The 14,841-nt window shown below is 52.5% G+C and overlaps 1 protein-coding gene across 1 annotated transcript in view; it reads left to right on the forward strand.

Annotated features, from left to right (window-relative positions):
- The first annotated feature begins 6,791 nt into the window (after positions 1–6,791).
- Positions 6,792–14,841, forward strand: part of Man1c1 (mannosidase alpha class 1C member 1) — a 140,146-nt gene continuing 132,096 nt past the window's right edge. The window contains exon 1 of the mRNA XM_021160348.3: positions 6,792–8,110. Within this exon, the coding sequence (XP_021016007.1) occupies positions 7,586–8,110 (525 nt within the window). The 5' untranslated portion in view covers positions 6,792–7,585. The remainder of the gene's footprint in view (positions 8,111–14,841) is intronic.

The following is a 14,841-nucleotide window of genomic DNA, read 5'->3' on the forward strand; positions in this document are numbered from 1 at the left end:
GTGGCTGAAGACAGCTACAGTGTACTCACATAAATAAGATAAAATAAGTCTTAAAACATAAACATATCCTAGTGGACGCTGGCCATTCCTCTCAGCACTGCCGGAACCTGGCGTACCCTGCTCCACACTCTCAGCTCACTGGGCTGGGTGTACTTCCCCCAGCTCCTCTGATCTCTATATAACTCAGCCATTTCAGCTAGATGCTCTCTTGCCCCAGGCCACCCTATTGGCTGGCAGCTCCTTTCTTGCTCTCCCTCCCCTCCTCTCCTCACATGGCCCAGCTCAGTCTGGCTGCTGTTCACTTTGGACTCTCCCAGATGCCTCTGTCTTTGCCTCTGTCTGTTCTCTCCCTTTTATTTACAATAAACTTTCTCCTCTACCACCCCTAGGAGGGTCCTGCTTTTCCTTCCTTCCTTCCTTCCTTCCTCCCTCTCTCTCTCTCTCTTTTTCTTTCTCTCCTTTCTTTCTTTCTTTCTTCCTTCCTTTTTTTTTTAAAGATTTATTTATTTTATGTATAAGAGTACACTGTCGCTATCTTCAGACACACCAGAAGAGGGTACCAGATCCCATTACAGATGGTTGTGAGCCACCATGTGGTTGCTGGGAATTGAACTCGGGACCTCTAGCAGACCAGTCAGTGCTCTTATCCACTGAGCCATCTCTCTAGTCTCTTCTCTCTCTCTCTCTCTCTCTCTCTCTCTCTCTCTCTCTCTCTCTCTCTCTCTCTCTCGTATAGTGGCATGCTTAGTCTGCGTCAGCACCATCAGACAGACGGATGGGAAAACCAGAGCTCAGAGAGGTGAACAATTTGCCTAGAATCACCAGCCCAACTGTGACCAAGCTAGGACTCAAACTTGTGCCTGGCTGCAAAGGCTTGGCTCTTGGTCAGGTTTCTTGCCCCCGACAAGGCTGTTCCATGCCCAGCATTGGTCCCTGATGGTGATCCCTCCAGGGCCCTGCAGAAGCCCCTACAGTGGGATGCCTTGCTCAGGCTGAAGATCCAGCTGCTGATAGCAGACTCAGCTGCAGGGCTCAGGCTCAAAGGCAAGGAGAGTTAAAAGGAAGGAAGGGCAACTTCAGAGAGCTCCTTCTCTGTGGCCTGGAGACTGGCCCCCAGCACAGCAAGGCATTGACTGGTGGCAGACTGCTAGGATGAGCCCATGCTGACTGCAGGGCCTTTGATCTCAGGAATCACTGGTGTGCCATGGTCTGGGGGAGGAGGGGACATTCTTTTGTCTCACTCCTAGTTGGCTAAGTCTCTCCTGCCTGGGAAGGCTATGTCTGGTGGCCATTAGGGAACTGTCTGATGGTTATCTCAGAGACAGCTTGGTTCTCTCTGCCTGGGATTCTAAATGGGGCTAATGGCCACTTGAGATTCAGATTCTGCTACAGCCCGGAGCCTTCCTAGTACAAGAGAATCAGTAGCAGTCCCTCTTGCTCACGCTCCCACCTCAGACATATAGAGCCCTGGGCACTGGTGCCAATACGGCTCCTGTCTACCATGGCCCAGATCAAGTCTTCCAAGTGTCTTCTAACCACTCCAGCAGCAGACGTCATGAACAGGGGCTACAGCGGTGCACCCCAAAAGGCCTCTACCTCCTTCACTCTATCAGTCCTTAAAATGTTCATTTAGCCAGGCCTAGTGTCACAGGCCTGGGGTCAGAGCTATTGGAGAGGCTAAGGCAGAAGGAGCAGGAATTCTAAGTCAGCCTGAATAACTTAGTGAGAGACCCTGTGTCAAAGTATGAAAGTTAAAGCGGGGTAGGGGTGGGGTAGCTCTGCCATGGAGTGCTTGCTTAGCAAGGGTGAGGCGTTGGGTTTGGTCCCCAGCACTACAATGGATAGAAAACGTTCATCTACCCTGCTTTTCCAACTCCCTGACCTGTCCTTATCAGTGAGGCTGCCTATGTCCCCACCCCACCCCCACTGTACTCTGTCCAGACCTCTCCACTATTGTTATTTTATTACCATCTCCTCCTCCTCTCCTTCCTCCTCTCTTCCTTCTTCCTCCCCTCCTCTTCCTGTTCTTTTCCTCCCCCTCCCCCCTCTTCTTCCTCCTCCTCCTTCTCATAGGGCCTAACCCAGCAGTGTGGGTGGGGTGGCACACCTTCAATCCCTGCACTCCAGAGGCAAAGGCAGGTAAACCTCTGAGTGCAAGAGGTCAGTCATGGTCTACAGAGTGAGTTCTAGGACAGCCAGGGCTACGGAGGAATTCTGTTTCAATTCTCCCCCATCATATAACCCCCTCCATAAATAAATAAATAAATAAATAAATAAATAAATAAATAAATAAATAAATAAAAGGTCTCGACATGTCTAGCCTGTAACTCGCTGGCTCTGTAGGCCAAGCTGGCCTCAGGCTCTCAGCGTTCATCTCCTCTGCCTCCTGAGTGATGGAATTAGAGGTGTGTACCACCATGCCCAGCTCCGCTTCTTTCTCTTTGCAGTGCTAGGCCCACTTTTCCTACTCTGACAGCACATGGAACCTGATGCTACAGCTACAAGGTTGGAAGTAGCTGACTTTGAATGCCATCAGGGTTCTAAGCATGGGCGTTTTTAGCTTTCCTTGTCCCCTTAGAAATGTGACATGGGGTCAATCTCAATGTTGTTACTTCTACAAAGGGAGAGTAAAACCACCTGCTTCAGGGATGCTTTTAGTTTTAACATCAGTCAGTCAGTCAGTCAGTCAGTCAGTCAGTCAGTCAATCAATCAATCAATCGTATGTGTGTGTGTGTGTCTCACTTGTGTGTCTCTGTGCCTGTGTGGAGGTCAGAGGACAGCTTGTAGGAATTGGTTCTCTCTTACCACGTGGACAGAACCAAGTCCATCAGCTTGGCATCGGGTGCTTTTGCCCTCTGAGCCATCTCACTGGCCCTCAGAGGTGGCCTTCTCCACCCGATGATTTATTTGAGACACAGTCTGAATCAACAGCCCAGGCTGGCTTTGAACTTGTGACAATCTTCTTGCCCCTTGGTTCCTTCCTGACAGGCCAACTCCACCGGCGCTGCTTTTCAGAGAAGATTCCCTTTGTACGGAAGCTTTGGGTCCTACTCAGGGCTGCATGCCCTGACACCTTTGGCCTTGGCACATAGTAGGTGTTCAGTGTACTTCCTCACCCGATGATTAGGTCAGTAGCAACAGGAACCACGATCTACCCATCTTGGTGCCGGAAACCAGATTTGTGGGCTATCTACCAGCTCATTTGAGTGAGTGTTTGGGAGCAGAACAGCTCTGTACAAGTGCTGTTGGGCTCTGTTTCCAGCCCAACTGAGAAAGATGCTGTCATGGGTAACTATATGTGACAGTTGGCTGGGCTGAGGAATGCCTCAACAGTGGGAAAGACACTTTCCCCGAGACTGTCTGGGAGGCCATTTGCCAGGAGCGTAGGTGTGAGTGCATGGACTGAGTGAAGGTCTAGCCTCAGCTACACTGGGAGGTATCACTAATCCACTGTGGGCTTACGCGGAGCTGGAGGGTCAGGAAATACTCAGGGAGGTCCTGAGGATGAGCTGAGATAGCCGTCTTTTGCTGTGGGCTGGAGGGGCTTCCAGTTCTGGGGCCTTCAAGCTTAGATGGAGGCTGACTTATACTACTACACCCCTTTCCTGGTGCTCAGGGCTTCCAGCTCAGACTGGGACTGTGTCTATGGTTTGCCTGGGCTCCAGCTCCAGCCTTCATGCTCCTGTGAGCTCAAGCCTCAGGCTCTCAGAATAAAGCTGTCTCTCTACTGGTTCTGTTTTTCTGGAGAACCTTGACTAAGACAAAGGTGTATTCGCTTATCCTAAATCTCGCAAGCCTTTTGTAAGATGAGGCTATTGATAACACTCACTGCATAAGGCTGTTCTGAAGAGTCACTGAGGAATACCCAGAAAGCGGTCACCTTGTGTCCTTCCTTGAGCCCCACTCTCTCCTGTAAATAGGTATCCACTCATCATCCACTTATTCACTCAGCAGACACAGTGTTTAAGACTCAGGGAAGTACCTGGGTGGTGGCCAGCAGTGGCTGCAGTGGCGCATGCTTTTGATCCCAGCATTCAGAAGGCAGAGGCAGGCAGATCTCTGAGTTCCAGGCCAGCCTGGTCTGCACAGGGAACACTATCTTGAAAAATAAAATAAAATAAAACAAACAAAGAAAAAAAACCCAATGCCCTGAGGGAAGTCACAGAGGCCTGCAGGCTCTAGTTCTTGCTGTGAGGGTCTCTGTAGATGGCAGAGTGCAGGACACTGATAGACACACAGCCAGTGGGAGAAGAGGAACATTGCGTGTGGTTCTACAGGGGCTAGAGGTGTGGGTGAGGGCACCTCAGGGTCTCAGAGAGCTAGCTAGCAAGTGTGTAAAGGTTAGAGGGCCACCAGCTTGTGTGTGTGTGTGTGTGTGTGTGTGTGTGTGTGTGTAGCATTGACATCATGTCAGTGTGAAATGGACAATGGACTCGTCCCCTGTTGTCCAAGTGCCTCAATGGTGCTACTTAGCCCCTGGCTCATGAAACATACCAGGGACTGCGTGGGAAGTCCCATCAGAATGGGCACCCTGCTCAGACGTCTTCTTTTCTTTTCTTTTCTTTTCTTTTCTTTTCTTTTCTTTTCTTTTCTTTTCTTTTCTTTTTTTAAAGATTCATTTATTGTATTTATATGAATACACTGTAGCTGTGTAAAGACACACCAGAAGAGGGCTTTGGATCCCATTACAGATGGTTGTGAGCCACCATGTGGTTGCTGGGAATTGAACTCAGGACCTCTGGAAGAGCAGTCAGTGCTCTTAACCACTGAGCCATCTCTCCAGCCCGACTTCTTGTTTTCTATCTCCTCCAATGACCCCCCCTCCCTGCCCAACACACACACACACACACACACACACACACATTCACATTACTCAAACACTCACACACACCCACACTCACACACATTTACACATATTCAAACACACACACTCACTCACACATACACATTCACACATACTCAAACACACACTCACTCACACATACACATTCACACATACTCAAACACACACACACACACACACTCACGCACTCTGTCTCTGTCTGTGCCCCCTACCCCCCTCAGTGCAGACAAGCTGACATTAAAGGCTAGGTCCCTGCCTTCTTCCCCAAGTCCATGCCAGGACTCTCCTGTAGGATCCACTGAGAAGCTCGGACAAGGGAGACATGCAGGAGACCAGGCTAGGCCTCTGGGCTACTGCATCTAAGGAGCACACACATGCTTATCTCATGCGCGAGCTAACTCCAGGGAACTGACTCCTGCCAGCCAAACTCATAAGAGACTGAAACATTTGAAGTAGAAATTTACATATATAAGCTAGGTGTATTGGGAGAAATTATTCATCTCCGGTGACCAAAATATTTGCACCTGTTACCGACAGTAGTCTTTTATCTTTTATTTTCAGCAGAGAGAAATTTATATGCCAGGGGTATTTAAATGTCAGGAGTGGGCGTGCTGGCAATGGCTTGGCCAGGGTTAGAAGGAAGCCTCAGTAGCCCATTTGCAGAAAGCCTCAGGGAAGAAGAAAGATTTATGAGGTGAGAGCCTGCCTGGTCTGCCTCCTCTCCGGGAAAGGCGTCCCTGCAGTATTTTCTGTCTTTCAAATTGCAGTTGAAAGCAGATATTTTCCCCCTTGCCTATTACACCTCTTAATTTGTCTCTCCCTATGCTGTTGTCTCCATAAAGAGTTTGCATGAGAGACCCACACAGCAGTGTTATTTTGGCCCCCGGTGTGAGGTTTAACAGCAAAGGAAGGACTAAAGTCCATGGATGCATGTGTCTTGGGGCAGGGGCACACGGTGTCTGATAACACATGCCGGAGTATGTGTGGGCTTGTGGAGGTGGCTCTGGGTATGCCTGTGCACGTTAATGTTTACTTATATAGACCTGTCTAGATACACTTTGGCATAATTGCTAGGGTGTCCGTGCTGAAATTAAGTGTATATTTGCATGTAAGCACACACCCACAAGGTAGCCTCTGTATGCATAAAAATGCAAATGTTCACATACATGCATATCCTATGTATGACCCGTGCATATGTTCAGGTCCCCGCGTCTCTCTCTGCCTGTCCCTCTCTTTTCTTGCATCCCTCGCCAACCCCACCCAAGGGCCTTGGCCACATTTTTGGTGGCGGTTTGCGAGGAACCCTGGAAATACTGATTCAGCCAGACCTAACCACAGCCACAGCTCTCGGGTTTGGTCCAGCCATCCCCATCCCCCCCCCGCCCCCCCCCCCCCCCCAGAGCGAAGCAGCTGTACTACCGCGACTGGTCTGAGCTCTGGGCATCCCTGGCTACCAGCAACCTGGCAATCCCCGGCTGGTGCTGAGAAGTGACAGGGTCGCCCAACGATGGGCAGCGCCTTCCAGAACAACCTGGTCTCCTGGCCCTTTGAGGGGGAGACCGAAACACAGAGCGGCGCTAGGCGGAGGTGGGCGGTGGAGGGGGCGTCTCGGTCTTTCGGAGTCCAGCGAACGCTGGGCAGAAGCCAATGGGTGACTGTGGCCCATCGGGGATCCCTCGGAAGCAGCCAATGACCTCTCTCCGCTCTGCACCCCGCCCTCTCCACAGCGCGCAGCTGGACCATTGGAGCTACCAGGATGGGGGAGCGCAGCGCCAGCACTGGGAGCGGGGGGCGTGGCCCAGACTGTGACCCGCCCATCTTTCCCGGCTAGGTTCCCCATTGGCCGAACTGCGCTGCCGCGGCGGGCGGAGAGGAGGGGCGCGAGGCGCGCTGTGGGCGTGGTCTGAGGGCGTGGCTGGCGGGGGGCGGGGCAGCGGCGCTGTCGCAGTGAGAGCCGGAGCAGCGGCGGCCCGTCTGGAGCTGCGGCGGGCGAGCCTGCGCGGCTAGCAGAGCCGCGGGGCCGGGAACAGGTGATCGCAGCAGGAGACCCGCGCCCTCCCGAGTTGCGGCGCCGGAGCCAAGGCTTCCTGGCTCAGCGGCAGGCCCAGGGCTGACAGAGGCCAGCTGCAGGCTTCACACGCGCTTCCCGGGTATCCCTCTCCCCCGCGCGAGCATCTGAAGCCCCTGGGTCCCGCGCAGCCTCGGGAGCGGCAGCCGCGCGCGGCGGAGCAAAGTTGTGGATGTGTCCCGACCGCCGGGCCCTGCGCCGTCACCACCGGCTGGGCTCGCGCTCTAGGAGCGGCGCTCACCCTGCAGCCCCGGGGGTTCCCTTTGCAAACTGCTCCAGAGGCTGAAACTTCGGGTGCCTGCGGGTCGGGGCCTGCGTCCTGCGCACCCTCCGCGAGGGCGTCGCGGACGGCATGTGACCACTCCGGCGCGGGAAGGCGCGGGAGGGAGCGGGCTCCGTGGATCAGGCGGAGGGAAGGTTGCGGCGCACGGCGGGCCCGGGCTCCAGCCGAGCAGCCCCCCTCGCCCGGGCCCCGCCGAGGCCGCCGCGCCCCCGCCCCCGCGCGGGAGGATTCGCTCCAAACTCCCTGAACTTCGGGCGGGTCCCGAAGCGGCGGCCTCGAGGTGCGCAGCCTTGCTCGGGGACCCCAGCCACTTCACTCTTGCTCCCCACCCTTGAGGACTCCCGGGGCCCCGGGCGGAGCTGACAGCCCCGTGCTGCTGGCCGCGCCGCGATGCTGGTGAGGAAAGTGCCGGGTTTCGTCCCGGCCTCGCCGTGGGGGCTGCGGCTGCCGCAGAAGTTCCTTTTCCTGCTTTTCCTCTCGGGCCTCGTCACCCTGTGCTTTGGCGCCCTGTTCCTGCTGCCCCATTCCTCTCGCCTCAAGCGCCTCTTCTCGGCCTCGCGGACCCAACAGCCCGGCCTGGAGGTGATGGCCGAAATCGCCGGTCACCACTCGGTGTCAGAGCAGGAGCCGCCTCCCAACCCTGCCCCTGCGGCTCCGGCCCCGGGTGAGGACGATCCCAGCCGCCTGGTCGGTGTCCTCCGTAGGAAAGGGTGGCTGCGGCGAACCCGCCCCACCGGGCCCCGGGAGGAAGGCAACAGGGTTGCAGCCCTCAGGCCGCAGGAAGAGAGCGTCCGGTTCACTTTCGACTACAATGGTTTCCGCAGCCGCCTTCGACACCCGGTTTTGGGGACAAGGACTGATGAGAGTAAGGAGTCCCAGAGTCTGGTGCGAGCTCAGCGAGAGAAAATCAAAGAGGTAAGCACCCCCCCCCCAAACACACACCTCCTGCCAAGACTTCTAGCTGCAAGCGATTCCCCACCTTCTTGGCCTCTCCTGGCTCCTGGTCTACCCGAGACCCTTCAGGCACGCCGCAGCACCGCCCCTCAATCCAAAGTTACTCTCTTTGCTTGATGCCTACTTTAGGATAACTAGGCTAGTTCTTGGCTCCCACCAACCTCCAGGTGGATCCCCCCGCCCCTCCCGTCCCCCTTTAAGTTCCCAGCCCTGGTGGGCTCCAGGCTTTCCCTGATGGGTTGCTAGTAGGAGTGGATTCTAGGTCCTTAGTTTTCGTTTGTACAGGAAGGGAGCCACTAGAAACCCTCTCCCTCCCTGTGTGCCTTTTAAGTCTTGACTTCTCCTAAGCTCCAGCAGGCTCTGGAAAACCCAAGACATGTGAGGTATTTGGGGTCCTGTTTTGTAATCTCTCGGCGTCTTGCAGCCCAGAGATCTCGAGCATTCCTGCTAACTGCTTCTATCGAGCGTTGCCACGATTGTACATAATTGCATGTGAAAGACGAAGGAGTGATCGATAAAGCAGTGGTAATGTTACAGAAACTCCGAGGTTATTGGCTTAATGAGGCGGGTCTTGGACTGGTTCCCCGTAAGGAGTGGGCCGCAGAGGGATTTAGAGGGATCACTTAGACTTGAGTCACAGTCTTAGTTTTAAGACATCAAAAACAAACACGGCTTGGAACTGGCTTGCCAACAATTTGCCAAGAGGCCACTGGTACCTGAGTGTTCTGCCCCACCCCAGCTAAGTGTGGTCTGTGAGAGCTGCGTGGCCAACATAGCAGCGGGAGCTGCAGTGACACCCCCAGGCCACAAGGGGGCTGTGAGCAAGCACTGGGCCAGGGTCTCTTCCCTGGAAGGAAGAGAATGCTTTCCTCTTCCTGGGGACCCAGAAGGAGAGCATTGCTACAGTCTGGACCTCCTAGGTTTACTGCAGGAAGTCAGCAGGGCTGTTTCCATTTCTAGAGAGAGCAGGCAGCACCTTTAGGGTCTCTGCTGCCAAGATGTTCCAGAGCCATTGGAGGACTTGGCTACCCTCTTCCTCTGTGGGAGCTTTCCTTCCTCCCAGGATCACCATTTATGGCTGCTGGTACCCCAAGGTGCTGTGCTGAGCCCTGTTTGAGATTCTATATGAGCAGTCACAGGTCACGGGGGAACCACACATGAGCGAAGTCCTTGGTGTGTGAGTGCTTGTGTGTGTGCACGCGAGCAACTTCAAGTCCACAATTTTCACTCAACTCTCAAAGGTTAATCAAAGACTAGAATTTATAACAGTTACTCGAGAGCCATCCTCTCTGCCCTTTCTGTTAAGGGGCTTTTTCTCTTCCATTCACCCAGGCCACCTGCCTCTCCCTTTCCTGAAACTGTCTCTTAGCACAGCCCTTCTTTCCCACTCTTCCAAACCTCCTTGGTGGGCCACAGCCCCCAGTGAAATCACACATACACCTCGTGCATGCCGTCTCTCATGGGATTCCTAGAGCTGCCAAGAAATTGTCAAAAAGATCTCCAAAAGCATTGGGAATTCTCCAGAGTGGGAGAGGTAGAAGGAGCCACTTCTGAAAGTCTGGGCTAGAGCCTTCTGAGAGCCTCCCTGGTAGGGCATGGCCGAGGGTGGAGTGGGGTGGGGGTGGAGCACGGTAAGCATGGGGGATGGGGGACATGGTAGGCTGGCTCCTGGAGGGGATCTTGGTCCTGCCCATGCAGAGACAGCCTTTATGACTAGCAGAGGCTGGTGCTCCCTACTTGCTGCAGTGGCTGGGGCTGGTAGAAAGGTGTGAGCACTGTAGGCTGTGCAGGTGGGCATGGCTGGGGCTGGTAGGAGGTGTGAGCACTGTAGGCTGTGCAGGTGGGCGTGGCAGGGGCTGGTAGGAGGTGTGAGCACTGTAGGCTGTGTAGGTGGGCATGAGTGGGAGGAGGGCCCCATGGTGCTAGGTATCTGGATGTGTGACACGGTCATCATCGCCTTACACCTCTGGTTGTAGCTAGAGGCAGACTTGTGGTTCCTTGCACCTGCTTTTCTATAGCCTCCTTGCTTTGTCTGCAGACTTCAAGCTCCTCAGAGAGGTGGGCTTGGGGCTGTATTCACAGTTATGTTTGGGGACCTGTCTGTGGTCTTCTCAGGCTCCTTGACTTTGAACCCTGCCCCATGTCCCTATCCTGAAAGTGGTGGCTTAGAAGGTAAGACACAATGATTGTCTTTGTTGTCCCATCAGAGGAGGGCATCTCGCTGGAGGTGTCTATCCATGGGTCTCCTTTGGTTTCTCTCTGTGTCCCACCTAGGGGTGGGTCATTTTAGAGGTACCTGTTTTCCAAAAAGGGACTGTGGCATTTGTCTCTGGTTTGTTTATCTCCAGACACAGATTGATTAGACCCAAGGAGAAGAGGAGAGCTAGCATCAGATAAAAAGAGACCTGTTCTTATACGACGAGGTTTTTGAGAGTGGAAGTAAGTATTAGGATGGAATCAGAGAGAGTGATGGATGAGAGTGGATGGAAACCGGACAGACACTCAGGCTCAGGAGCAAGGAAATGTCTTTGTGAACATTCTGGTGTTAGAGATGGATATGGCTGCTGATAAGATGGGTCGAGGTCACAGCTTCTGGTTAGACACGTGTCAGGACCTACTTTATCCTGGGTTTGAAACCGTAGGTGTCGGAGATGGGGGGAGGGACCAAGAGAACCCGGGTTGGCGTCTTAGCTCAGCTGTTAACTGTCTGTCTTTGGGTAAGCCACGCCCCTTCCTGCAGGACTGGAAGAAGAAGAGGTGATAGGCTGTTGGTGGACAAGGGTCTAGCTTTGGCCCCTCTGTAGAGGTCTGAGCCAGCGAGGGAGGTCTCAGCATTGCATTTCCTCCTTTCTTGTACCTCTTGGTCCCATGTGGTCTAGTGGAGTCACGTGGTGATGGTTTTGATGGCGGTGATGTTGTGTCCCTGGCTTGTACCCATGAATAGCTATCTAAATGTCCATTAATCTAGTTATTCCCGGCACTCAGGTTGAACTTGGGGGAGATGGGGTTGAATGGCTTGCAGCTTGGGCTCGAGAAGGGCAAAGATGGCTAGAATGCATAACACAGCTCTGAGGGCCATACAGACCCACAGGGGATGCTTTCTGGCATTGTGGCATGATGTCACCTACACAGGTGTTGGGATGCATTCATAGCTGTCCTGGGACATGTTTGATAGGGACTGGGAGTCATTGTCCATTGGTAGATGATCTGTGGATTCAAATTCAGGCTTCTCCCAACAAGAGTTGGGAATGGGCAGCCTGTTAGCGTCACATCGCAGGGAAATAATATACACTGTCTTGTTCTCGTGATGGTAGGTTGCTGATCTGAAAACCCCCATGGGTCTCTCCCAATGAAGGGGGCTTTTGTCTGAGGCAGTGGGCAGTCCGGAGCCATGGTACTGGGCACTGGTGTTGGTTATCCCCCTAGCTTATTAGTTACTTTTGAAAACAATTCCAGGAAGGGTCATCTCTTCTGGTTCCTCTTCCCAAAGTGCTTGTCTAGGCAGAGAAGAACTTGGATTGAATTTCTGCGTCCTTGACCGGTTAGCCCTGGACTCTCGTGTGTTACCTCACAGCAGTCTTGCAAAGATTCCATCCTGGGTCTGGGTCTTGGTCTTGATATGGTAAAGGCAATGACCAGGACTCAGGGGCACCTCTTCTCTTCCCCATGCCCCCACGCCCATGTTTACTGCTGTGTTTATGGATCTGCCCTATACCTAGGATCTGGTGTGACATTTAGTTGGCCCAGATACTTGAATATTGATCCAGCTTTATGAAAGATCTGTACATTGGGCTGGGGGAGATCTGTCAGTTGGTGAAGTGCTTGAGGACCTGAGCCTCAGAAGCCATGTGAGGAGGCAGAGCTTGGTGACATGTCCTTATCTTGGTCACGGGGAGGTGGAGACAGATGGATCTTTAGGATTTACTGTCCAGTCAGCCTGGTCTCCTGGGCAGTAAAGAAACCCATTGGTTTTTTGAGACAGGGTTTCTCTGTGTAGCCCTGGCTGTCCTGGAACTCACCCTATAGACCAGGCTGGCCTCGAACTCATAGAGATGAGCCTGCCTATGGCTTCTGAGTGCTGGGATTAAAGGCATGTGCCACAACTGCCCGGCTAAGAGACCCATCTTTAAAAAATAGAAAAGGAAAAAAAAAGCCAGGTTAAGTCAGCTGTTGCTAAGCGGATGCCCCGATTATGATCCCTGAGACTCACATGGTGGAAGGAGAGAACTGTTTCTAAAAGTTATCCCTGACCTCCGCTGACAAACCGAGGTGCTGAGGCACATGCCTGCACCTGTTCCCATAGGCAAAAGAAGCTGCTGGTTTTTTTTTTTAAAGATTTATTTATTTATTTATTATATGTAAGTACACTGTAGCTGTCTTCAGGCACACCAGAAGAGGGAGTCAGATCTCATTACAGATGGTTGTGAGCCACCATGTGGTTGCTGGGATTTGAACTCTGGACCTTCGGAAGAACAGTTGGGTGCTCTTACCCACTGAGCCATCTCTCCAGCCCGAAGCTGCTGGTTTTTAAAAAAGAATTATTTATTTATTTTATGTGTATCTGTCTTCAGACACACCAGAAGAGGGCATCAGATCCCATTACAGATGGTTGTGAGCCACCATGTGGTTGATGGGAATTGAACTCAGGACCTCTGGAAGAGCAGTCAGTTCTCTTAATGGTTGAACCATCTCTCTAGCCCCTGCTGTTTGTTTTTTTATTTTTATTTATTTATGAAGTGTTCTTTGTGTATATATGGTACATGCCAGAAGAGGGCATCAGACCCCATTACAAATGGTTGTGAGCCACTATGTGGTTGCTGGGAATTGAACTCAGGACCTCTGGAAGAGCAAGATCTAGTGTTCTTAACCCCCGAGCCATCTCTTAAGCTCCCAAGAATTGCTGTTCTTAGAAGACAAGCAAAAGCAAGATGGGTAGCACAGACCACCTGAGGTTGACCTCCAGTCTCCATACGCACACATACATGTGCATGTGTGCCCTCCTCCTAACGTGTACCACACGTGTATGAACACACAAAAATATCTGCAAATGAACAGTTAAGGCTGCTGATAGTTGAGGCTGGATCTTTGCCTCAAGAGCACCTGGGATTTCCACGGTGGGGTTGGGAGGGTGTCTCCAGTCATGTTTAAGGCTGAACAGCTCTACCCAAGAGATTGGCTAGATGTATCAGTAATTTCCCAAGGCTAATTTGAAGGGGTGGAGCTCCTGTGAGTGAACTCTTTCCTGCCTGGGTAGCAGGCACCTGAAGGATCCCTTTAATTATCCCAAAGTGCCTTTGGCTTGGCAGGACATATCCATGGCTCTACCCTTGAGGCCTGCCACCTCAGGCCTCCAGGATACTGCTGACTGTGACAGGCGATGGTGTCATCTTGTCGAGTGATCTTTGCTTCTCATTAGTAGGCTGGTTCATTAGTCATGTGTAGTTTCTCTGTATCTTTGATTTATCATCCCTGGTACTGGGGACAGGTAGGAAAATGAAAAGGCCCTGTGTTCGTTGTAGCATGTGAGTATTGGAGCCTGGGAGATGCCCAGGATAATTAATATTAGGAATGGCGCGGATCGAAACAGCTCTCTGCCTGGAAGAGCTGGCTTGCAGACCACTAAGATCCTGTCAGTCTTTCCTGCTCCTCTGTTTCCTACCTGCCTAGCTGTGTAGTTCATTCACGTAGATGGAGACAGGCTGTAATAACTGGACACATCCCTCAGGAGACTTGTGTCCTGAGCACAGCCACACCCTTCCAATCCCTCCTTAGAATTTACCGCTTTGGATCCTCACTCGTCAGCCTCCGCTAACCCCTGCAGATCGCTGGCTCTCAACTTTCTCTCTGGGTTGCCAGCCTTTTGGGGGACTGGGCATTAGAGAGGTGATTGCTTCCTGGGCCTGGCATCCTTAAGTCTGCCCTTAGTGTTAGATAAGAAACAAATAAAAGGATGCCTGTAAAGAAATCAGCTGTTTATTTCACAGTCAAGTTAGCAGGGGGCGGGGTGAGAATATAGATTCCCTCAGGTGTTCAGAGTGACTGATTTACATCCGTGTTCACAAGATGCCTTTTCTCCAGCTTTCCCGCAAGACTGATCCATTACCCCACCAAAAATAAATATTGTGATATATATTAGGCCTTGCTCAGAGGGTCTTTATATTTTTCTGTTATTGGAAAAAATAAATCAGGCTTGTAGATGGCAATCCTGGCACAGGGAAGCTGCTTGGTGATCTCGGTGGGCACTGGGCCTTGTGAATGGCGGTGCTTGGCCTTCGGGACCTGGCCAGTCTGCATCCCGAGTTAAGGGCAGGGTAGGGGATGGGCCAGGAGTGTTAGGAATCTCTGCTTCCTGTTATGTGTCTGTTGGCCACACCGGTGGTGGCAGCTTAGCCGTGAAATGGTGAATTTGGGAAACAAAGGACAGTTGTTGTCTTGAATAAAATCATGGTTTATTACACGTTTGACAGACAGGGACCATATGTGGAGCGTGGCAGAGTGTCATGAGGGGAGAGGGTGTGTGTGTGTGTGTGTGTGTGTGTGTATGTGTGTGTGTGTGTGTGTGTGTGGTTGGTTGATGGAGTGAAGGGGGCCAATGTTACTACAGCTCGGCATGCCTGCCATTCAGAAACACCAGGCTTGTTCAGACAGCAACGACTCCTGTTTTTCCACCAGCCTCGGGCAGGGGCTTTACT

Source organism: Mus caroli, unplaced genomic scaffold (assembly GCF_978045245.1).
Source record: "Mus caroli unplaced genomic scaffold, Mus_caroli_1 scaffold_6, whole genome shotgun sequence".
Taxonomy (NCBI): domain Eukaryota; kingdom Metazoa; phylum Chordata; class Mammalia; order Rodentia; family Muridae; genus Mus; species Mus caroli.